Raw genomic sequence first — 25,957 nt, forward strand, 5'->3', positions numbered from 1 at the left:
TGTACTCCAGAAAAATGGCTGTGGATGCTCCCTATATGCTACTATTAGCCTCATAATGCATTTGTGTATTTCCTCAATTAAAAACTGATACTATAAATGGACATGAAAAGGACTTTTAAATTGTGACACTCTAAGCTAGTAGTCTTAAGTGAGGCACAGAAGGACAAAATGAGGGGTAAAAGTGTTTTGAAATGTCAACTCACAGCATTGGTGGTTTTTTTAGATCGGCTCTTGGGTTTTTCCTTCTCGCTTTCTATAATGTGTTCTTTCTTCTCAGTGGGTTCTTGCTTGAGGATGCCTTTCGTTTCCTTTTCTGTAAGAGGCAATCCGAGTTAGTGCTTCCTGTACTACACTTTGCTCTCCTTGCTCCCACACCTCTCACCTCTCCCTCCCCAAACCACACACAGGACACATACAACTTCCTTGTTCTTTTCAATGCAAGAGCAGCAACACCCAGTATTACCACATTCAAGGGCTGGTGCTGATTACTTTATGATAAAATGCAAACTCTCACACCATTTAAATGTAGGCAATTCTGGATATGGGTACTTCTGGAGTTGTTGCTAAGGTTTGTAGGCTTTTAAGAGATACAGTCTCCTTAATGACATGTTACCGAGACAAGACACACATTGATGAAAGGAGGTTTCTGCTAATATTAACTGTAAGAGACTAATTAATAATATACCAACTGCACCTCCTCCACATTAGAGATTATCCCTCTATAACCTATGACCACTTACTACCCCCAACTTTTCAGTTCCAAAGACTGAGAATTCTGGCTATGAATTAATGACCTATCCTATGGTGGGTGCTGTGCTAAATGCTTTCCATAGATTTAACCTTTTGCAACAAATCCATTTCAAAGATAAGAAAATGGATAGTAAAAGAAGTCAAGAAATACCTATGGTCATAAACCTATTAGTGCTTAAGCCAGGAATCAGATTCAGATCTATATTTTTAAAAATCCATCTACTTTTCACTACATTGTGCTGCCTTTCCACTAAACTCACCAGCCACTAAGACAAACTAATTTTAATAACGTCTTCATTTCTATGTGCCTGTCTATATAGGATTTAAGATTTTTTTTAATAGGGATCCCTGGGTGGCTCAGCGGTTGAGCGCCTGCCTTCAGCCCAGAGCCTGATTCTGGAGTCCCAGGATCGATTCCCACATCGAGCTCCCTGCATGGAGCTTGCTTCTCACTCTGCCTGTGTCTCTGCCTCTCTCTCTGTGTGTGTCTCTCATGAATAAACAGAATCTTTAAAAAAAAAAAAAAAGTTTTTTTAATAGTCCTGACCTTATCTCTCAGTGACTGACATCAAACAATGGCCAGCCAAGCAATTACCAACTAAAACTCAGATTTAGAAACCATGTCTACCTGCCATGCCTGAAATAATGTTTGTTTTTTGCTTTGGTGGGGAGGGGATATCACATATCTTGTCAAAAGTACCTATGGTGCTCAGAAATCACTTCTTTTCAATGAATGCCATTTAACCAAATTTCAAAGTAGCAATTGGTGACAGCTAAGAAACTCAATCATATTCTAATATGCGTATCATCATCTGTTTACTTTTACTGGTTATGGTTACTATGAGTCTAGAGACATTAACATATTAAGATTTTATTTCGGGGCTCAACCCCACTGACTAGTATTTAATAGTTGTTATAAATGTTTCCTTAATTAACAAATTAATGATTTTTACTAATTTAGTTTATACTTCTTTCCTACTCATGGATAAACCTTCTTACCATTTTCACATTTGGGAGTTGGACAGCCCATTCGTCGTCTCAGGTTATGAGTTCTGGCTTCTGTGGTCTCTTCTGGTTCTATTTTAATATTCATGGCCTTTAAAAAAATTGTCATATACATAAATATTTCCTTTCAAAAAAGGTATCTTTTAAAATCCAACTGAAATCTCAAGGTGACTACAATCTTATAAACTGTCTCTATTAGTAGACATTCAAAACATTCTTCTCTCTCCCCATGGAGATCTACCCTTAAAATTACTATTATTTATGGAAAGAACAAAGATCTTAGAAGTTACAAGAGTATCTCCACTTTGACAGGTCAAAAAAATAGGGAAGAATCAAAGGATCAGGAACAAATTAAATTGTTATTACAAGCTACTCTTCTAACATCACTAAATTATTAAGGATTCCCCTATCCTTAAACTGGTCTCAATTTCCAATGTTTCTTAAAGAGGTAATACTTATCAATAAAACAACCTTTGTGATGTGTTCGTAGAACTATATATATATGATCGTTTTTGCCTGTGTTCATTCATATGTATTCAGATGTCCACTGATGATAAAATTTCTCTCAAGGTGCTATCATCACCCTATGTGTCTCTCATCAAGGCAAATCCATAGCACCCGGGCATCTCTTATACATTGAAAGATCAAGATGTGCTCAGTAGCTGTTTTCTTTTTCATCTTGACCAATAATTACTAATAATCAGAGACTGATTTAGACACCCGATTACCGCCACGAAGCTTCCCATTTCCAAGATGCTCTCATACATTATCACTGATTCCTAACACTTACATGTCCATCAAGCTAGGCAAGAACCCCAAAATTCCTATCTCTGTATGGAAACAAGTTAAGTGGGAAAATACTCTTCTTCCTTTCCCAAGGGAAACCTCTCAGAGCAGAAAAATCTTGAAGTAAACCATCTTTCTCATCAGTTCACGCCTCCTGGTCTTCTATTCTGTTCTTTTATCTTATGTATTAAATGCCTCAACCCCCATGCTGCCTAATTATTTTGTCTTAGTTCTCTATTCCTTAGCCTTAATCTCTCAATAAACACTGCCCAACTTCATGAGGGTAACAGGCAAACCAAACATCATCATAATGAACCCCTCCTCTTCTTAATTCTGCAAATAAAGCAGCTGTCTGTCCAGGCAGCATAAACCTAGAGAGAGTCCTTCGATTCCTTATCCCTTTGACAGTACAGCCCCCCCAAGTATAAAAGCTAGAGTACAAACAGTTAACAAGAGTTAATAAGACAAGAGTCTACAGTTAACAAGGTTCAAAACTATGAAGAGCACATGCAGGAGAGAAATCCAGTTAGACATTGGTACGAGGGCTCACAAATTCCGTCTAATGAACCTCATGAGGCCCTCACCTCTGCTCTCATGCGTTTTGCTCGTCGGGCTGGGGGACATGTTTCTGAGGGCTGCACAGACTGCCTCTGGGGAATATCATGAGGTTTGTACTCCTTGTCCTTTGTGTCTGTGTTCAGGTTTGGCTTCTGCAGACACTAGAGATAAAACACAATTTATTAATGAATTTCCTCTCTTTTTTAATCTTAAGAATTTCAATGTATTTTGCAGTATATTTTATAGTTATGTATTGATACAAAAAAGGTCTACAATTTTTAAAATCTAAATAAAACACAAGTCTGCAATTACCAATCATATACCCACACACACATTAGAGTTTAAAAACTTTTTTGCAGGTGAATGGTGTTGCTTCAATTCATTTAACTATTCATGACATCAGGTTACACCAGGCCACAGCAGGCTTAAGGCACTCCCAATGGGCCACCTGCAATTATCCTTGCTTGCAACTGTCAATTAACTGAAGGCTCAAACTGTTAGAAAGGCTCCTTATAAGTTCCCAAAGTAACTTTCCATATTGAGAATATTTGATTTTTTATAATGTTTAGAGGAAAAAAATATGGAATCCAATAGGTTTTCTACATTTTAGAATTCTACAGTTTCAAATATAACTAGCAATGCTCTGTGATCAAAGATATTATCTGAATTGAGAAAACATGTAATTTGACTGATGTGTTTTCCCTTATAATAGTGCTTTCACTTACTTCAACATATTCTTACAAGGTCTAACTCACAAGACAAGGGTTAATAGGTAACCCACAGCAATAACTGGTTCTGATCAGAAAAGAAGTTTCTTCTTGCTTTATTTTTTAGTTTGACTCTAAGCTTGCTGATAAAGAATATTTAATGCCCACACAATAAAACGTGGTAACATCAAAATATAACCACCGAATCTACTATGAATTTCAAGTAAGTTAACACTCCTTCATAATAGGACCCACGAGTACCACAGGAAGTATTTTTATTTTTTATTTATTTTTTTTTAAAGAATTTTATTTTATTTTATTTATGATAGTCACAGAGAGAGAGAGAGAGAGAGGCAGAGACACAGGCAGAGGGAGGAGAAGCAGGCTCCATGCACCGGGAGCCCGACATGGGATTCGATCCCGGGTCTCCAGGATCGCGCCCTGGGCCAAAGGCAGGCGCCAAACCGCTGCGCCACCCAGGGATCCCAGGAAGTATTTTTAAAAGCAGGTTCCAAATTGTAACCACTCAGGATATATTATCTATGCTAGAATAAGACACAGTTATCCTTTTAGAACTCCTGGCTCTATGGGTACCATTACTACCATATAGTCTCACTACTGGCTCCTTCGTAACATGTGTAAAAACAATTCAGAAAATTGGGGGTGGGGGGGGACATGAATAACAAAAGCAGAGTAATCACCTGTCAGAAACCATTTCTAACATCTAAGAAATATACCACAAAAATACTGATACAGATTACATAATACTCTAAACAAATAAATAAACCTACCACTGGTACAACAACCTATATATTAAATATTCTGCTAATTCTAATTAAACTCTTACATTAATTTGATCTGGAAATGTTAACTAATGTGGATTATCACCATTCTGTAACAAGACGTCAAGTTGGGACACCTGGGGGACTCAGGGGTCAAGCGTCTGCCTTTGGCCCAGGGTGTGATCCTGGAGTCCCGGGATCGAGTCCTACATCAGGCTTCCTGCATGGAACCTGCTTCTCCACTTCTCTTTCACTGTGTCTCTCATGAATAAATAAATAAAATCTTTAAAAAAAAAAGTCCTCAAGTTGAACGTTTAGAATATATTTAATGAAAGCATGCAGATGGGAATAAAATCTGCCTATCATTTAATTAACCTCTTTTATGTATTATATAAGCTTTCTATTTGAGACCTAAAAGTATGTAGGTAGAAACTGAATTGAATCAAGAAATTTTATCAAGTGTATGGTCAGATATTCAGAGATTAGGGGCACCTGAGGGGCTCAGTCAGTTAAGTATCTGATTTGATTTCAGCTCAATCTCAGGGTCATGAGACTCTGCCCCTTCCCCACTCATGCCCACTCTATGAGCACTCTCTAAAATAGTTTTTTTTTTTTTTTAAGGAAATTCAGAGATTATGTGGTCCCTATCTCTTACTTCCATTAACTATGGTCTGCTTCATTCTAGAAGGACTTTAGAGATCTAAGGTAAAATCAAGCTCAGAAACTTTCAGAAGATGTATGAAGAGCTTCTCTTTTTAAAAATTTAAATTCAATTTGCCAACATATAGTATAACACCCAGTGCTCATCCCATCACAGGCCCTCCTCAGTGCCTGTCAGCCAGCCACCCCATCCCCCCACCCACCTCCCTTCTGCAACCCTTTGTTTGTTTCCCAGAGTTAGGAGTCTCTTGTGATTTCTCTTCCTAATTTTTCCCCCCTTTTCCCTTATAATCCCTTTTCACTATTTATTATATTCCCCGTATGAGTGAGACCATATGATGATCATCTTTCTCCAATGGACTTATTTCACTCAGCATAATACCCTCCAGTTCTATCCACATCAATGTAAATGGTGAGTAGTCATGCTCTCTGATGGCTAAATAATAATCCATCATGTATATAGACCACATCTTTATCCATTCATCTGTTGAAAGAATCGAGGATCCTCCCACAGTTTGGCTACTGTGGACACTGATGCTATAAACACTGGGGTGGTGCAGGTGTCCCTTCATTTCACATCTGTATCTTTGGGGTAAATACCCAGTAGTCCAATTGCTGGGTCATAGTGTAGCTCTATTTTTAACTTCTTTTTTATTTTATTTTAATTTTTAAATTTTTAACTTAAGGACCCTCCACAATGTCTTCTAGAGTGGCTGTACCAGCTTGCAGTCCCACCAACAATGAAGAGTTTTATTATGTTGTTTCAAACCACAATGCTGGACACAAAACTGAGGTGTTTGCCTTGTATCTAATGCTAGTACATGTAGACTAATTTAACCTCTGAGAACCTGAGATTGAGAGGTGACTAATAACCACAGCATGAGGACACCATCCTACAGAGACAGAGCAATCCACTGAAGTATTTAGAAAACATGGGAATACAAGAGGGCCACCTGAATGGCACAGTCGGTTGAGCATTTGACTCTTGGTTTTGGCTCAGATCTCGGGGTTGAGAGATCAAGCCCCCACATTGGCTCCATGCTCAGTGCAGAGTCTTAAGAGTTTTTCCCTCCCTCTTCTCTGCCCCACTTCTCTTTCTCTAAAATAATAAATAAACCCTAAAAGAAAACACGGGACCTACAGGACTGGAGCCTCTGTCCCACAGCACCAGTGCCTCTCCACTCAACTTTCTTTAAGCTTCCCAAAACTTACTCTAGGCTTTGGGTCACCCTTTAGCAACAATTCCTTTGTTGGGCATTTTTTTCCCTTAATATTAAGGCTTTATTTTTAGAGAAGTTTTAGGTTAAAATGAAGGTGGAGATTTACACTATATACATCCTGCCCTCCCCCCATGCACAGACTCCTCCATTGTCAGCATCCTTCACCAGAGTAGTGGCTCATTTGTTATAGCTGATGAACCTGCGCTGACACATCATTATTAGCTGAAGTTCATAGGTGACATTAGGAGTCACCTGTTGTGCTGAACATCCTGTAGATTTGGACATGTGTAACGCGACGGAGGATATTTTCACTGCTCTAACAATTGTCTGTGCTCTGCGTATTTTCCCCCACCTGCCCTCCTGCCCCCAAACCCCTGCTGATCTTTTTACTGTTTCTATAGTTTTGCTTTTTCTTGAATATTAAATGTTTGGGACCATAAAGTAGATGTAGCCTTCTCATGTTAGTTCTTTCACTTAGTGATATGCATTAAGACTCCTCTCCTTGTCTTATCATGACTTGAAATCACTCTCTCTTTATTTTTTACATTTCTTTTCAATTTTTTTAAATTTATTTATGATAGTCACAGAGAGAGAGAGAGAGAGAGAGAGAGAGAAAGAGAGGCAGAGACACAGGCAAAGGGAGAAGCAGGCTCCATGCACCGGGAGCCTGACGTGGGATTCGATCCTGGGTCTCCAGGATCGCGCCCTGGGCCAAAGGCAGGCGCTAAACCGCTGCGCCACCCAGGGATCCCCGATCTCTTTTCTTTTTAATGCTGAATAATATTTCACTGTCTGGATATGCCACAGTTCATTTATCCATTTACCTGATGAAGGACAGCTTGGTTGCACTCATGTCTTGGCAATTAAGAGTAATAAAGTGGCTAAAAACATCCTTGTGCAGGTTTTGAGTGGACATAAGTTTTCAACTCCTTTCGGTAAATACTAAGCAACATGACTACTGAACTGTATGGTAACACAGTATGTTTAGTTTTCTAAGAAATGGCCAAGTGTCTTCAGAGTAGCTGTGTCATTTTGCATTCCTGCCAGCAATGAATGAAAACTTCTATTGTCCTTACCAGCCTTTATGTTGTCAGTGTTCTGAATTTGGCCATTTTAATAGGTTTGTGGCAGCATCACGTGTTCCTCTCTCTTAAAATATATCTATTCATGGGATCCCTGGGTGGCGCAGTGGTTTAGCACCTGCCTTTGGCCCAGGGCGCGATCCTGGAGACCCGGGATCGAATCCCATGTCGGGCTCCCGGTGCATGGAGCCTGCTTCTCCATCTGCCTATGTCTCTGCCTCTCTCTCGCTCTCTCTGTGACTATCATGAATAAATAAATTAAAAAAAAAAAATAAAAAAAAAACTGGATGAAAAAAATAAAATAAAATAAAATATATCTATTCCATTTATCCTTTCTCTAAGAATGATTTTCAAAAATGGGCTAAAAATTAAGTGCAAAAAATGGCCATCACAGTATAATAAATATAACATTCAACAACAGGAGAAGTCAAAGTCTGGCTATAAACACAGAATGCCAGTCATTCAACTACAGAACTTCAAAGATATTCAAGGACATGGCAAATACTCATGATATATTAAGCAGGGGAAAGGCAGGATAGAATATTGTAAATGAAGAATACAATTCCAGTGTGTGTATATATGCGTAAAAACAGCCTTGAAAGAAAAAACAGGTTGAGAGGATTACGAGTGATTTTACTTTCACCACGCTTTGTTTTTAAGGTTCCTGCAATGAATACCTTTCAGTGCCTAGAACATACTTAGTACAGAGTGGGTCCCTCAATAAATATTTATCTGTCTTGTAAATGTAATGTTTATAAAAGGCATCTTTTTTTAAAGGCATCTCTAAATACCTATTCATTTCAGACTACAATTGAGTAAGTGCTTATATGCTTTTCAACTATGAAACTTACACTACACCTAAGAATATGTATTTTTTTTACAATGCTGCAAACCATAAAGCAGGTAGACTCTTTCCTCTTACTGTGGCTTCCACGCTGAAACAGAAAAGTTAATAAGGAGAACATCTACTGTAGGCAACTCTATATAGATGTGACTTTATGGAAGCATAAAGGTTCCACATACAATGTTCTAAATAATTTCATCCCTGGGTTCATTAAACATTCACACATGTATATTTTAAAAATGAAAACTTTCTGAATATTAGATTGGTCATGCCCTTCTAGGTTGAAAAGAAAGCTCCCCTGGAATCAAGAAGGGAGAAAGGGAAGAAAATTGCAATGCTATAAAAATCTATAGGATTTGAGCATTACAGATGGTATCTCTATAATATGAAAGCAGACTTCTGATTAGTAGTTTGCCCTCTCGAAACTATGTTATTATCTTTCTACTTCTCCATAACACAGTAACAATTCTTAAAATTATAGGGCTCAGGGCTCTTGCCTTAGAATAACTCAAAGGGTGTAAACCGATTATGACATTATTCTTTCCAGCAGGGTCTTGAAATAAGATTTTATTAATACAGTTTAATTACGACGAAAGTTATTTGAATAAATTGGCAAATACCATCTTTGTAAAAAAAACAAACGGCTACACAGGAACTATTAGAAGAGGGATCCATTAGCTATACAGCATTATTAAGTCCCCTACCTTTTACCCACATCAGCATTCTATCTGAAAATCTCAGAGATCTCAGCAGGCAAGAGAAAAGGTAGCCAAGTTATTTCACAGGTGGTACTTTCATGTGACAACGAGGAATATGCTCTCCAAAGTATGTGAATGCAAAAGTACAACCCATAACAAGATAATAATCAACTCGTCATTAGGAAGACACAGCGTTAGTGAAGTTAAATACAGACTTTGGCTTCTGACAGCAAAAGGCTATTTCCTCCACAATCTTATTCATTCCAAAAACCCACTTCTAATTAATATGGCTGTTCTCAAAACAAAACAGAAACATAGGAGGACAAATTCACAATACGAAGTCTTCTCAACGATGTTCTCCACACAGAATTAGGCCTCTTCATTCACCCTGAAAGACAATATACCAATAAGCTGTGCAATAAAACAGGTTAAAATTGGCATCAATACTTACCCTCAAACTGTCTCCTGACAGGAACAAGTTGTAGGGATTGAGGATGCGTTCATAATGCCCTCTGATATGGGAGCCCACAGCTTTGCCAGGAGCAAATCCCATCTTGGTGGCAATTTTGGTCCATTTTCTATCCTTGCAAACAACTGCAAATCCACCTTCTTCTGCAACTAACTGTTAATAGCAAAAGAAATCAGAAACACCTGTACAGAAATCACTTCTAACTCCTTCTTACCTAGGTATGACTCCAAGAACAAAATGTTCTTGGCTACGGTTATTTTTAAAAACACATTTTCCAAGTCAAAGGAAAATATACTTGCACTACTAATTTCAACCTAGAAAATTAAAATATTGCTTTTAACAATATAGTCCATAAACATTTTGTACCCCCAAAAGCTACTTCTCAGTTCCCCAGAGCAGTCAAGATTTTCTGGGAGGAAGAACAGATCAATAACTAAATCTCTAATAATGAATGAGCCCTAGTACTTTGTCCAACTCAGTGGTCCTCAAAAATCTCCATAAGCTGGGATGCCTGGGTGGTTCACTGAGTGAGTGGTTGAGCGTATGCTTTCTTTTTTTTTTCTTTTTTTTTTTGAGTGTCTGCTTTCAGCTCAGGATGTGATCCTGGGTCCTGGGATCGAGTCCCACATCGGTCTCCCCACAGGGAGCCTGCTTCTCCCTCTCTGTGTCTCTCTCATGAATAAACAAAATCTTTAAAAAGAAAAAAACTGCATAATAAGCCAAGGGAGTGGGAGAGATGGCACCATTTTGGGGTAAAGAATGTAGGTTTTACACTGAAGTAAACCTGAATTTCAACTACTGAATTATGACTCAGCCTTTAGCGCTGGTCAACTTTCTTCTTGAGCCCCATTTGCTTGAACTGTAATAAAACAGAAAGGAGTATCCTACAGAAACATTGTTAAGTTTTAAAATGACACACACAAAAGGTGACAGCAAAATATTTCACAAGGCAAGGCTTTCAGACCGGACAAGTAGAGCCCGAACATCACTAAAATGAATAGAGAATTTCATTTTACATATTTCAAACAATACGTTTCTACGTAAGGTGAAGAAGATCAAATTCAGGCTGGCAGAAAGATACTAAATGAGGGAGATGGCCATTAGCCTCTTACCTTATTGAGCTGAAACAAGTCCAAGATCTTCCTCTCCACATGTGGAATTTTCAGAGTACTTCCCTGTAACTCCCAGTACTTTGCAATCTGGTCCAAGAAATTCAGTTTTACTCGAGTTTGGGCCTAAATGACAAAGAAATTAATTTTAATAGCACTTAGCTTCTTTTAAAACTCCTGTGTACTACCTATGTGTGTGGTATTTTCACTCTTAATATAGTTAAGTGAGGTGCACCTGGGTGGAACAGTCAGTTGAGCATCTGACTTCCTTTCAGCTCAGGTCACAATCTCATGGTCGTAAGATCAAGCCCCACATGAGGCTCTGTGTTCACAGTGCAAAGTCTGAGATTCTCTCCCCCTCTGCCCCTCCCACATATGCTCTGTTTCTCTCTCTAAAATAAATCTTTAAAAAGAAAAAAAGAATACCTAAGTGAAATAGCACTTCTTTATTTTTTGAAAAGATTTTATCTATTATCTGAGAGACAGAGAGAGCAAGAGCACAAGCAGGGGGAGCAGGAGAGGGAGAAGCAGGCTCCTAAAAAGGGAGCCCCCATGTGGGGCTGGATCCCAGGACCCTGGGACCATGACCCGAACCAAAGGCAGATGTTGCTTAACTGGAATGAGGCACCCAGGCGCCCCATGAAATATCACTTCCAAATTCTATACAGAAACTACCAAAAAATATATATACAAAATAAAGCTGGTTAAATAATTATTTAATTCAGCCCCTACTATGTCTCAAGCAAAAAGTTAAGCACTTAATAAGCCTTCCCCCCCCTTTTTTTTTAATTCATTTATGATAGTCACAGAGAGAGAGAAAGAGGCAGAGACACAGGCAGAAGGAGAAGCAGGCTCCATGCACCGGGAGCCCGACGTGGGACTCGATCCCAGGTCTCCAGGATCATGCCCTGGGCCAAAGGCAGGCGCCAAACCGCTGCGCCACCCAGGGATCCCTAATAAGCCTTCCCTTAAGTAGCATTCTGAAAAGCACTTCACTTATGGACTCCTATATTTTGTTATTGGTTAAAATTATATAGCAAATAATGGTCTTTTGGTCTTTTTACAATCGAGGTAATTTTAAAGGTCTATTCTTTTCAAGTACAAGTTTTCTTATTTTCTCAAACACAAATCTTTTCTTTTTATTTTCTAAAGATTTTGACAGAGAGAGAGAGAGAGCACAAGCAGGGGGAAAGGCAGAGAGAGAGGGAGAAGCAGACTCCCTGCTGAGCAGGGAACCTGATGTGGGGCTAGATCTCAGGACCCTGGGATCATGACCTAAGGTGAAGGCAGATGATTAATCAACTGAGCCACTAGGGCACCCTCTCTTTTTCTATTTTTTTTTTTTTTTTGCACCCTCTCAAACACAAATCCAAAATCAGATTTACAACAGATTCCATATCAATTTTAATGAGTCCTGACAAGATAACAGAAAACCAGGGGAAATTTTCTTAATTAATTGTATTCATTTAACAAATTATTACTGTTGTCTGTAAGTTATGAAAATTTTTCTGTCATTTTTCTTTCCTATCCTCGAAAATTAAAGTCTGATAGTTTTAGTAGTTTTATCTTGCTCAAGAGCAAAATTGAGATGAATGTTCAAATGTTCCCAAAGGAACTAAGGTACTAAGTACAAATGAACAAAGGTACTAAGACCTCAAAGTTAGTACCCATTTCCTATCTTTTAAGCTCATGTTGAAAATATAGATACTAGATGCTACTACCACCAGTGTTCACAGAATGCCAGTGAACGTATATTCCATTTAAGTTAAAAATGTTTTTTTTTTATAGAAAAGCGTGATTCAATATGAAAATCAGGTTTTCAAAATGTTAACGTAAACACTACTTCTAGATTATTAATACTTAAGCCTTCTTCATTCCATACTTTAGGATTTCAGTAGCAAACAGATTGAAGAAACATCTCTTCCCTAGAGAATACCCAAGTATTCCTCACTCCTCCTTAAGAAATTAAATTTTAGGGGATCCCTGGGTGGCTCAGCAGTTTGGTGCCTGCCTTCGGCTCAGGGCGAGATCCTGGGGTCCCGGGATCGGGTCCCACATCAGGCTTCCTGAGTGGAGCCTGCTTCTCCTCTGTGTCTCTGCTTCTCTCTCTGTGTGTGTCTCTCATTAATAAATAAATAAACTCTTTAAAAAAAGAAATGAAATTATGTTATTAAATCTAAGTGAAGATGTGTATTAGGAAAAAAATTAAGAGTTGGAAATTCCTTTCCATTAGATAGTCTCAAAGTACATTCCCTTCAAAATCTAAATTCTTGGGCAGCCCCAGTGGCTTAGCACTTTAGTGCCGCCTTCAGCCTAGGATATGATCCTGGAGACCCAGGATCAAAACCACATCAGGCTCCCAGCATGGAGCCTGCTTCTACCTCTGTCTGTCTGTCTCTCTCTCATAAATCAATCAATCAATCAATCTTAAATCTAAATTCTTGTGGTTGTCATCTAATTTAAAAGGATTTAAATGAATTAAGAGGCCAAAAGTGATTGACAAAAAGTGTTTTCAATGAAATCTGGCTTGCTACAAAAAGGCCTTTTTGTCATTTTCATAGCAAATTTGTTTTACCGTGATTATCAATTATTGGCTGTATTTTAGCTTCACTAAAACCAGTAGATTTGTGACAGAGATTCTTTGAAGAAAGTCCCTCTAGAACACAGTCCACCAGAACAACAGTTACGATATTACCTCCAATTCATTCAGCCTCTGGATACGAGGGGTAAAATGAAGTTTGTCAACATCACATGCAAATGGTGGCTGCCAATCCTAGGGGAGAAGCAAAGGCTTTGATTAGACGAATTTATAATTCTGAAATTATAAAAATTCTGTTAAAACCCCAGCTTAGTAAAACACATTATCTCTAACCAGTCATATAAAACGGAAGATGGGTAGTAGTTTCTCAAACTCTTTTCCACCAGAAGAGCAGAATATGTACGATTACCCTTCCCCATATAAATGATGCATCCTGTGCACACCCCTCTTCAACCCTTCCAAATGAATGTTACTGAACTGCAAGCTGTTGAAAATTACCTGACTTTGAAGTTTTTATTTTTAGTAGTATCTACACCCAATGTAGGACTCAAACCCATGACCCCAAAATCAAGAGTCACACACTCTTCTGACTGAACCACCCAGGTGCCCCGAAAAACCAAACTTTGAAAGAGATTTTGATTCCTCTATACACAGAAGTAATCTTTTTACAAAATAGCTAAAACGTCAAATCATCCAGCAACTATATTTATGTATATATATAACCTCCTAGTTACCTTAACTTTTATTATAAAATTGAGGATAAGTTGGGGAACAGGGTGGTGGAGACTGCCATTCAAAAACTAATTTTAGGGCAGCCCGGGTGGCTCAGCGGTTTAGAGCCACCTTTGGCCCAGGGCATGATCCTGGAGACCCGAGATCGAGTCCTGCATCGGGCTCCCTGCATGGAGCCTGTTTCTCCCTCTGCCTGTGTCTCTGTCTCTCTCTCTCTCTCTCTCTCCTTGTGTCTCTCATGAATAAATAAATAAATAAATAAAATCTTAAAAAAAAAAAAAACCTAATTTTAAAGAATCATTCTGGGGCACCTGGGTGGCTCAGTGGTTGAGTATCTGCCTTTGGCCCAAGTCATGATCCTGGGATCCCAGGATCAAGTCCCACATCCCTCTGCCTATGTCTCTGCCTCTCTCTCTCTCTCTCTCTCATGACTAAATAAAATCTTTAAAAAAAACTTTTTTAGGGACGCCTGGGTGGCTCAGCAGTCGAGTGTCTGTCTGCCTTTGGCCCAGGACGTGACCCTGAGGTCCTGGGATCGAGTCCCACATCGGGCTCCTGCATGGAGCCTGCTTCTCCCTCTGCCTGTGTCTCTGCCTGTGTCTCTGCCTCTCTCTCTCTCTCTCTCTCTCTCTCTCTGTCATGAATAAATAACAAATTTTAAATAAAAAAAAATTTTTTAAAGAATCATCCTAAACATATCTAGATTCTTAAAACTATCATGAGGAAATAATCAGACAAGGAAAGTATATATGCCACCTGTGAGTAGAGAAAACTGCAAACAACTTAAGTGTCCACAATGGGAGAATAAAGGAATAACTTTTAAAAAGTATTGCAATATTATGTTAGAAAGATATTATTGGTATTATAACACTCAATATTATACAGCATTTTAAATTTCTAGGTTTACAAAGAACTCCTACCAATAAGAAAACACAGAAAAATGGGCAGATTGTGTAGTAGTTAGCAAGAAAAAATGGCCAGCTGTAAAAAGACTGGTGTCCAAGTTCACTTAAAATTCAAGAAATACACAAGATCCCCTTGTTTTTCCCTACCAGTTTCGCAAAGATTTAAACTATATACACCATTAGCATTAGGAGTATGTGAGGACCCTGATGATTAGTAGGCTGTTTTCAGAGGTGGGTTAGAAAGCATCACATTTTTAAAGGCCTACTGACTCTGGAGATCCCTGGGTGAGAATTTACAAATATTTGTCACCACTCACAACACCAAGATACAGAGACACAAAAGAAAATTCACTGCAGAGTTGTTTTAACCTAAAACCTTAATATTGGGGCACCTGGCTGACTCAGGGGGGTGGAACATGAAGCTCTTGATGTCGGGATTTAAGTTTGAGCCCCACACTGGATGTAGAGGTTACTTTAAAAAAAATAAAATCTTGGGATCCCTGGGTGGTGCAGCGGTTTGGCGCCTGCCTTTGGCCCAGGGTGCGATCCTGGAGACCCGGGATCGAATCCCACGTCAGGCTCCCGGTGCATGGAGCCTGCTTCTCCCTCTGCCTATGTCTCTGCCTCTCTCTCTCTCTCTCTGTGACTATCATAAATAAATTTAAAAAAAAATTAATTAAAAAAAATAAAATCTTAAAAAGAAAAAAATTCTTACTATCTATCAATGGAGAGTAAGGTAAATAAATGTTGACATATCAATAAATAAAACACTTTGCAGCTGTAATAAAGAAAAAAAGATCTACAGTTTCTAAACACAGAAAGATAGCCAACATTTTATGAGTAAAAAAACCCAAAACATGTAAAATGGCGCCAACAATATTACATACATGTAAATTTTAAAGACTTTCAATAGGAAGGGTGAAAAGGTTACTGTTATTTCAAATCTGTATTATTAGACTTTTTATTACTATTGATTGCCTTTAGTTTAAAAGTAAAACAAGGTCTGGGGCACCTGGCTGGCTCAGTCCATGTAGCATGCAATTCTTGAGGTTTGGGGTCATTAGTTCAGGCCTCACGTTGGGTGTAGAGCTTACTTGGAGAAGAAGGTAAAACAAGGTTTTGTTTTAGTGATTGGGAGAATTCAGTAAAAATGCCCACCACCAATGCCTGATAAACTATTATGTTAAAAAGATTACAATCTACCACAATTTATTTTTAAAAGGAAAAAAAAGGCAGATTACAAATTGGTACGAAGCTATTTACTATTATACCAAAAAGAAAGAAAAAAATGGCAGCACTACCTGTTTAAGAAGGCCATTACAGATAAGGCCTTCAAGTATTTTAATGCTGTCACATTGCTGCTTCCACAAAGACTATCGCTCCTGCTTCAATGTCAGTTGTCAGTTAAAGAAATATTATACTGGGTCCCTGGGTGGCACAGCAGTTTGGCGCCTGACTTTGGCCCAGGGCGCGATCCTGGAGACCCAGGATCGAATCCCACATCGGGCTCCCGGTGCATGGAGCCTGCTTCTCCCTCTGCCTATGTCTCTGCCTCTCTCTCTCTCTCTCTCTCTGTGTGACTATCATAAATCAATAAAAAAAAGAAAAAAGAAATATTATACTTAGTTCATCAACTTAAAAATACTATCTACTCCACCCTCGATCAGAAAAATGAAAGTAATTTGCTTTTGTTTAGTTTGATAACTAAAGATAAGGAAAGCAATGTGTTTTAATTATACAGAACACAATGTAGTAGAAGAAAATCACATTGCTCAACACTATCACAGGCTAAATAGGAAGACTTTATATTGCTCAGAGCTTTGCTCTCTAATAGTTTATAAAAGCTGTAAGCTTTCTGAAATGAATTGATCTGGGTTGAAGGTTAGACCAAAAACATCTCAAAGATACTACGTAAGAAGATACAAGTAAATGATTAACATACTGTCCACATGGCCTGAGAATTTTATAAACTAAGACTTATGGTTAATATATGGCATTCCCTGATTAATCAAATAGGCCTTTTTCTTTTCTAAATAGGCCTTCTAATCCCAAAACACAATGATAGAGAAATTAATTTCTTTTTTTTTAAGATTTTATTTATTTATTCTTGAGACACACACAGAGGCAGAGACACAGGTGGAGGAAGAAGCAGGCTCCACGCAGGGAGCCTGATGCAGGACTCGATCCTGGGACCCTGGGATCACCCTGAGCCAAAGCAGACGCTCAACCACTGAGCCCCCAAGGAATTAATTTCACCTTATGTATACGTTAAAAGTTATATATTACAGTGAACTGTGTGTCTTTGTATGTACGTGTGTATACGTATCATAGAACATATGCTTATTTTATACTGAAGCTTTTTCAAATAAAATTAATCCCAAAAACAAAGCACCAAGAGAAAAACAGCACAAATCTATCACTAAGGAAGTTCACACAGTGGGCATAATATGTTAAAAACTAAAAATTTTGCAGAGGAGACCACTCCTTCGTTGAATACAGATTGCTGAAAACTGTCACCTCTTCTGGTTACAAAGAATGAGGGAAAATGGGATAAATGTCATTTAGTTTCAAGACTTTCATTATCAGCTGCAAAGCTTTACTCTAATAAAAGAATTACATATTATTTGCAATGCTCACTGAAATATTAGGATTAAGATATCCTTGGCTGAGTCTGGCCTTGATGCAATGTAACTTTTACACTGGGGGCAGGGTGGGGGGAGGTGGAGAAGCTATTAAAGAAGGGAAGAGACTATTAAATAACAGTGTGATAATTCCGGGTTTGACACTTAAGTATCTAAAGGGGATATCATATAATCTAACCAAAACTTTTAACTTCTAACAATAAAACGGTTCATAAATCATTTTTCTAATATAAAACAGCATTTCCATACTAAATAGGTGTTGTTAGAGTTCATAGATTACAAGGCATAAATTCCCCGCTAAGATCCACTCACTTTTATTTTAATTTTTTTTTTTTTTTTATTTACGATAGTCACACAGAGAGAGAGAGAGAGAGAGAGAGAGAAAGAGACAGAGGCGGAGACACAGGCAGAGGGAGAAGCAGGCTCCATGCACCGGGAGCCCGACGTGGGATTCGATCCCAGGTCTCCAGGATCGTGCCCTGAGCCAAAGGCAGGCGCCAAACCGCTGCGCCACCCAGGGATCCCCTGATCCACTCACTTTTAAAACTTTAAAATGGCTTTTACTTTAAGCCTTCATTTTTAAAGGCTTATTATTTATTATTATTTAACTATTATTTAAAAGTTCAATTATTTTCCTAAGCACTAAAAAATATATTCCTTGAGAAGGCAATTAAGTAGGAAGTTGAAGCTTCAAAAATCCTCAGAGACCTCGGAAACATCAACCAAACATTTTCGTTAGTCCCAGCACTGAACAACTTACAGCACATTTAACTGAGAGAAGTGGGTGACAAAATTGACCTGTGGGAGAATAACTTTCATAAGATGCTAAGGATTTTTCAAAAACTCCATGAAAATTCACTCTGTAAATGATCCACAATGAGTATCCACATATCAGAATATTGTCTTAGTCTATTACAGGGAAGCTATCACCATTTTGAGATCTAGTAATCAGAAAATGAGAATGTACATTCTCATAAAGGCTACTCCAAAAATGGATTCTCTGACTCCAGCAGACAAAACTAATTTTTAAAAATCAATGTCAAAAGCTCATTCTGGTTAGTCTATAAAGAATAACATTAACTAAGGACCAATGTATTTTTTTAATTGCATGATCTATTAAAGCCAATCATCATAGAATAAATGCACTCAAAGGACCTTTAATCCAATGCAGCAGAGCTAAACTCTGTGTTTTAATCCAGCGTCTTAACAGTTTCTAGGTTATCAACACGTTAATACAAAACTATAGTGGCAAAATTTTAAGGAACTAAACAAAGCATTTATCTTAGTGTTTTAAGGCAAGTCAGAAAAATTTTCAGTTGAGCATGCCAAGACTTATTGACCTGAATAAAGTTTTTTTTTAAGACTGTATTTATTTATTCATGAGAGACAGAGAGGCAGAGACACAGGCAGAGGGAGAAGGAGGCCCCAGGAGCCTGAGGTGGGACTCGATCCCAGGCCTCCAGGATCAGGCCCTGGGCTGAAGGCTGCCCTGAATAAAGTTTTTTTAATGACTTATTTATTGGGGGGGGAGGGGTGGAAGCAGGGCAGGAGGAGGGAGACAGAGAATCCCAAGCAGGCTCCACATGCAGCACAGAGCCTGACACACACCAGACTCAATCCAATGACTCGGAGATCCATGACCCAAGCAGAAATCCAGAGTCAGACGTGTAACCAGCTGAGCCACCCAAGCGCCCCTCAACCTTAATAAAGATTTGACTAATACACACGTGAAGTACAATATAAAAGACTACTCTTTCATCAAGTTAATGGTTTTTATGTCTGTATGACGTCCTTAAGACACCTACTAAACCTAAGAGGCAGAACTAGGCACACCATAATCATTATAACTCCCCTTCTATAAATTAAGACAAGCAGAGTCTCTCAGTGGAATCCAATGACCACTCACTGACGGATGTCTACCAGGGAAGTTCCAGAATACAAAGGACTTCAGTGTCTTCCAAACAAAAATAAGTTAGATAATGTTAACTTCTCTCTTGGGTATCTTTGATTAGCCACTCATTTGCCCAAAGTCTATTTAAGATCTCCCATCCTTAATGAGCCACTAGTTTAAGAAAAACAAAAAAAACCACTGAGGATTTTCTTCTTAGACTTTAGAATCATACTTTCATTCCTTAAATCAGAGGTTCTTAAACTGTATAGAAGTGGGTGTATGAGGATATTTGGGGAACAGTCCATAGGTTTCACCAGGATTTCAAAGGGGTAAAGGGTCTGTAACCTTAAGGAAAAAAAAAATACATGTTAAAGTCTTCAGACAGGTCCTGGCATTTACAAAGTAAATGGTCAAAAATATTAGTTATCGGGAAAGGTTTATGTTGCAAAGTTTTAGTTCCCAGGAAGCCTAATGCAACCTTGTTTTATGATTGGTTATGTTTAATACAATGGTTTCAATTCTCTTTTTTTTTTTTTTTTTAATTTTTCATTTATTTATGATAGTCACAGAGAGAGAGAGAGAGAGAGAGAGAGGCAGAGACACAGGCAGAGGGAGAAGCAGGCTCCATGCACCGGGAGCCTGACGTGGGATTCGATCCCGGGTCTCCAGGATCGCGCCCTGGGCCAAAGGCAGGCGCCAAACCGCTGCGCCACCCAGGGATCCCTGGTTTCAATTCTCTAATCTTCATTATAAAATTGTATAAAATGGCATTCATAAATTGATATATAATATCCAAGGCCCATTAATCTTATTTTTTGCTGTATTTTTTCAGATTTATTAATATACATACAACCTTGCTGTTTTTTTTTTTTTTTTTTTTTTTTTTTAAGATTTCATTTCTTTGAGAGAGAGAGCGAGCACAGAAGCAGGGGGCGGGGAGGAGCAGAGGGAGAGGGAGAAGCAGACTCCTAACTGAGCAGAGGGCCCAAGAAGGGGCTCAAACCCAGGACCCAAACCAAAGGCAGACGTTTCACTGACTGAGCCACCCAGGTGCCCCTACAAAAACTTGCTTCTTATACTGTCGGGTTTCCATGCTTACAGAGCTCTTTCTAAAATGGTTTCTAATATGTAATTCAAGGGTAGAAGTACTTAACAATCTGCTGAGAGGAGCTGCTAGAGTGGCAGTAGAATTCAATTTCTATACTGTAAAAATTAACACTGTGGTGGGCAAGCCTATGTATGGTTCCACAGTATTAGCATTTTATATTAACCAAGCTATCTCCTATATGGCCACTATATAGAACATCCTAACTGCATATTCTCTTATTAGGGCAAAAGTTAAGCAACAGGTTTAAAATAACTTTCCCTAATACAAAAGTAACGCTCCTTACTAAACTATCAGAGAACACACATAAAGAAGAAAAATGTAGCCATCTCAGAGAGAACCCACTACATTTTGGTACACATTTCCAGTATTTTCTAAAATTCTATCTTCATAATTTTCCAAATATTTTAATAATAATTTATATATATATGTATTTCCTTATACTTCTCACACCTTATTTTTACTTATACTGTGAACCCTTAAGATTTCATTGCAGTGATACTTTTTAAAATTTATTATCAGACATTTAGGTTATTTCCTTTACTTTCCAATGATACTCATCATAAATAAAACATCCTTGGTGGCTCAGTTAGTTAAGCTTCTGGTTTGATCTCAGCTCAAGTCTTGATCTCAGGTCATGATTTCAAGTCCCCCAATGGTTTCCACATTGGGCATGGAGCCTCCTTAGAACAACAACAAAACATCCATACCTTGGGGTGCCTGGGCAGCTCAGTCGGTTAAAGTCTCCAACTCGATTTCAGCTCAGGTCATGATCTCAGAGTCATGGGATCAAGCCCCAAGGTGGGCTCCACACTCAGTGGGGAGTCTGCTTGAGAGCCTCTTTCTATCCCTCTGCCCTGCTCTCTCAAATAGATACATAAATCTTTTAAAATTTTTTTAAAAAATGACCCATACCTTCTAGGAAGTTTGTCTTAGCCACATTCAATGGTCATATTTTACATACTGCAGTTACAGAAGAAAGAAATCAACCTGACAATAGTGATCACAGCAGCTTAAAACTCTTAAGAATGACAGCTTAGGGGCACCTGAGTGGTGCAGTCAGTTAAGCGACCTCCAGGGCTCATTGGGGAGTCTGCTTGAAGATTCCCTCTCTCTGTCCCTTCCCCTGTGTGTGCCAACTCTCCAACTCTCTCTAGAATATATAAATCTAAAAAAAAAAAAAAAAAAGAAGAAGCTTATTCTGGCTCTACAGATAGAAACCAGATGTAAGGGATCCCTGGGTGGCGCAGTGGTTTGGCGCCTGCCTTTGGCCCAGGGCGCGATCCTGGAGACCCGGGATCGAATCCCACGTCGGGCTCCCGGTGCATGGAGCCTGCTTCTCCCTCTGTCTGTGTCTCTGCCTCTCTCTCTCTCTCTCTGTGACTATCATAAATAAATAAAAATTTAAAAAATAAAAAGAAAAAAAAAAAAAGAAACCAGATATAAGTATAAAAATTCTTTTTAAGGAGGAATTTAAAATTACAATTACCTTCACAGAACAGTACTGAGGATGTTCATAAATGTTCCTGAACAAGTAAAAATTCTAGTCAGGAAATTTAAATGTCTCTACAAACCTAAAGATAAAAAGTCAAAAGATCTGACAGGTAAAATTTACCAATGAAGAACTTGCTAAGACTTTGTAAACAAAGAGAATAGTTTAGTAAAAATATGTCATGCTCCTAACTGGAATGACATACGGGTAAAATATCTATCAGGTGAGGTGAGCCTCTTGTTGTCCCCCCCACTCTTTTTTTAATATTTTATTTATTTATTCATGAGAGACACACAGAGAGAAGCAGAGACACAGGCAGAGGGAGAAGCAGGCTCCCTGTGGGGAGCCCAACTGGGACTGGTTCCCAGATCTTGGCATCAAGGCCCTGAGCCACCCAGGCGTCCCTTGTTGGCTTCTTTAAAAAAAAAAAAAAATCAGGGGCGCCTGGCTGGCTCAGTTAGTGGAGCACGTGACTCTTGATCACAGGGTTATACATTGAAGCCCACCTTAGGTGTAGATATTACTCAAAAATAAAATCTTAAAAATAAAAAGTTTTTAAAAAATCAGTTGCCCATATACGCAGTTTCACCATGAGAAAAACAACAGATAAATCCCAATAATGGCACATCCTATAAAATACCCAGTCAGTACTCCTCAAAACTGTCAAGGTCATCAGAAACAAAGTCTGAGAAAGTACAAGAGCTAAAAAAAAAAGCCTAAAGAGACATGATAGCTAAATGTAATGTGGTATCCTAGATGAGATCCTGCAACAGAAGAGATATATTAGCTAAAAACTAAAGAAATATGAATAAAATGTACTTTCATTAATAACAGTACCAGTTCATTAATTATATGTTATAATAATATAAGCTGCTAATAAAAGGTGAAACTAGGTTGAGGGAATATATGGGAACTCTTCACAACTTTTCTGTAAAAATAACAGTTCTTAAAAATATTAAATCGATTTTTAAAAATCACTTGATCAATTTTTATGTTTTATGTTCCAAACTTCTGACCCCAAAGGCAGCTCTCAAGAATCAAAACACATGGGGGTGCCTAGCTGGCTTAGTCAGTAAACCATGAAACTCTTAATTTAGGGGTTGTAAGTTCAAGACCCACTTTGGATGTAGAGATTACTTAAAAATAAAATCTTTGCTCAGCCCAGGTGGCTCAGCGGTTTAGCGCCGCCTTCAGCCCAGGGTGGGATCCTGGAGACCCAGGGTCGAGTCCCACATCAGGCTCCCTGCAGGGCTGCTTCTCTCTCTGCCTGTGTCTCTCATAAATAAATAAGATCTTTTTAAAAATTAATAAATAAATAAAATCTTTAAGGGACGCCTGGGTGGCTCAGTGGTTGTTGAGTGCCTGCCTTCGGCCTGGGGCGTGATCCTGGGATCGAGTCCCACATCGGGCTCCTCTCAGTGAGCCTGCTTCTCCCTCTGCCTGTGTGTCTCTGCCTCTCTCTCTGTGTCTCTCAGGAATAAATAAATCTTTAAAAAATAAAATCTTTAAGAAAAGCAGCAAAAACAGGGACACCTGGGTGGCTCCGTCAGTTAAGCATCTACCTTCGGCTTAGGTGTTAATCCCACAGTCCCTGGGATCCAGCCCTGAGTCACGGGACTCCCTGCTCAGAGTTAGTCTGCTTCTCCCTCTCCCTTTGCCCCTCCACCCATGTGTGCACACACTCTCTCTCTCAAAATCTTGCAAAAAAAGTTAAAGCAAAAACACAATCATCTGTTTATTATAAATTTTATACAACTAATAAAATGACAAAATAAGACCAAAAAGGCCTACTTCGTACATTTTAGTTGATCTTATTAGTTACATGGGAAAATCTGTTGTTTTCCCTTTAGGAAACACTTTTAAATTTTCATTTCACTCCCCAGAAGCAACAGATAATTGGGAGTTTTTACTAAACCCTCTACTGGTTTTGTGATGGCCTCAGTAATCACTATACCGCTTACACATGCATCGATCTTAGATTTTTTTTTTTTTAAAGATTTTATTTGACAGAGAAAGTGAGTACGAGTACAAGCAGGGGGAGCAGAAGAGAGAGAAGCAAGCTCCCCACTGAGAAGGGAGCCTGCTGCGGGGCTGTATCCCAGGACCCTGGATCATCATGACCTGAGCCCACCTGAGCTGAAGGCAGACACTTCATCTACTGAGCCACCCAGGCACCGCCCCCCATCCCCCACCCCGATTGATTTCAAATGGGTTAGGCCTTCGCAGAACTAAGTTTCTCTTCTTACTGACTACAACTTCAATTTTTTGGCCTTAGGATCGCTCTAAAAACTCTTAAAAACTGAGGACCTCAAAAGAGCTTTATAGTCTATATGGTTTTTATCTATTCACTTTGATCACAACAGATATTTAAAATATTTTAGGGACACTTAGCTGGCTCAGTTGGAAGAGCATGCAACTCTATATTGGGGTCAAGAGTTCAAGCCCAACATTGGGTGTAGAGATTACTTAAATAAATAAAAACTTAAAGTAACATTGTTTTATGTTGCATATATTTTGCAAATCTCTTTAATGATTTGGCCAAATAGAAATAAGCTGGATTTTCCTATCTTCTTCTATAGTCTGTCAATCACCTGTAGCATCTGGTTTTAGTTAAAATATATCATGAGACGCCTGGAAGGCTCAGTGGTTGAGTGTCTGCCTTCGGCTCAGGGTGTGATCCTGGAGTCCAGGATTGAGTCCCACATCGGGTTCCTTGCAGGGGGGTGGGGGTGGAGGGTCTGCATCTCCCTCTGCCTGTGTCTCTGCCCCTCTCTGTCCCTCGTGAATAAATAAAATCTTAAAAATAAGATAAAATAGGGGCAGTCTGGGTGGCTCAGCGGTTTAGTGCCTGCCTTCAGCCCAGGGCTCGATCCTGGAGACCCAGGATCGAGTCCCACATTGGGCTCCCTGCATGGAGCCTGCTTCTCCCTCTGCCTGTGTCTCTGCCTCTCTCTCTCTCTTTCTCATAAATAAATAAACAAACTTAAATATATATATATAAAGAAAATCTGGTTACAGATGCTTAATTGAAAACAGCAAGTTCCCTTAGACCTGCTAAAAGGATCTTGAACACTTCAAGAGTCAGTCCTCAACCCAAACCCTGGAAACAACTGCCTTAATAATCCTAATTCCTACAGAATTCCCAATCTGTCCCCCCAAGAAACTCTATCCATCCAGATTTTAAAAGCAGTCCCTCGGGACGCCTGGGTGGCTCAGCGGTTGAGCGCTGCTTCCAGCCCAGGGCATGACCCTGGGTCCTGAGATCAAGTCCCACATCGGCCTCCCTGCATGGAGCCTGCTTCTCCCTCTCTCTCTCTCTCTCTCTCTCTCTCTCTCTCTCTCTCTCTCTCTCTCATGAATAAATAAATAAAATCTTTTTAAAAATTTTTTAAAAAGCAGCTCCTCCACTGTTTTCTCTATTTGTTAGCAAGGATTTCTTAACCTATTTGTGTAATGCCAACATTTTTGGAAAAGACATTATCAATGTCAATCCAGTCTTCCCTAAAAGCCCTACCACCAAAAAGATCCTGAAAATGCCACCATAATCATTTGCAAACATACAGGGACATTTAACAGTTGTACTTAAAGGGGCACCCAGATGGCACAGCCAGTTTCGCATCTGCCTTCAGCTTGGGTCATGATCCCAGGGTCCTCGGATCAAGCCCAGCATTGGGCTCCCTGCTCAGAAGGGAAATCTGCTTCTCCCTCCCCCCACAGGTCTCATGCTCTCTATTGCCCACTCTCTCAAGTGAATAAATTTAAACAACAACAACAGTCATACTAAGATATTAAGGACCTTTGTTAAAACTGTAACTCCTATAAATTGGCAGGGCCTGGTAAAAGCCATTAGTTTTCAGTTACACAGACACCTTATTTAAAAGAATATTAATATGGAGGAGTATCGGGATCCCTGGGTGGCGCAGCGGTTTGGCGCCTGCCTTTGGCCCAGGGCGTAATCCTGGAGTCCCGGGATCGAATCCC

General features: G+C 39.1%; 1 protein-coding gene across 6 annotated transcripts in view; it reads right to left on the reverse strand.

The window, feature by feature from the left end:
- Positions 1-25,957, reverse strand: part of KDM5B (lysine demethylase 5B) — an 82,153-nt gene that overhangs the window by 41,105 nt on the left and 15,091 nt on the right. For 5 of the 6 annotated variants that reach the window (XR_005988465.1, XM_041759235.1, XM_041759270.1 and 2 more), the window contains 6 exons: positions 13,366-13,443; positions 10,674-10,796; positions 9,544-9,714; positions 3,126-3,260; positions 1,750-1,846; positions 204-313 (listed from right to left, as the gene is read on the reverse strand). Coding sequence is in view for 5 of the 6 variants with exons in the window: in XM_041759235.1 (XP_041615169.1) it covers positions 204-313; positions 1,750-1,846; positions 3,126-3,260; positions 9,544-9,714; positions 10,674-10,796; positions 13,366-13,443 (714 nt within the window). In the remaining variant the exon portion in view is untranslated. Of the gene's footprint in view, positions 1-203; positions 314-1,749; positions 1,847-3,125; positions 3,261-9,543; positions 9,715-10,673; positions 10,797-13,365; positions 13,444-15,858; positions 15,940-25,957 lie in introns of those variants that run through there. The other variant, XM_041759264.1, reaches the window with a different exon arrangement.

Source organism: Vulpes lagopus, chromosome 1 (assembly GCF_018345385.1).
Source record: "Vulpes lagopus strain Blue_001 chromosome 1, ASM1834538v1, whole genome shotgun sequence".
NCBI lineage: Eukaryota > Metazoa > Chordata > Mammalia > Carnivora > Canidae > Vulpes > Vulpes lagopus.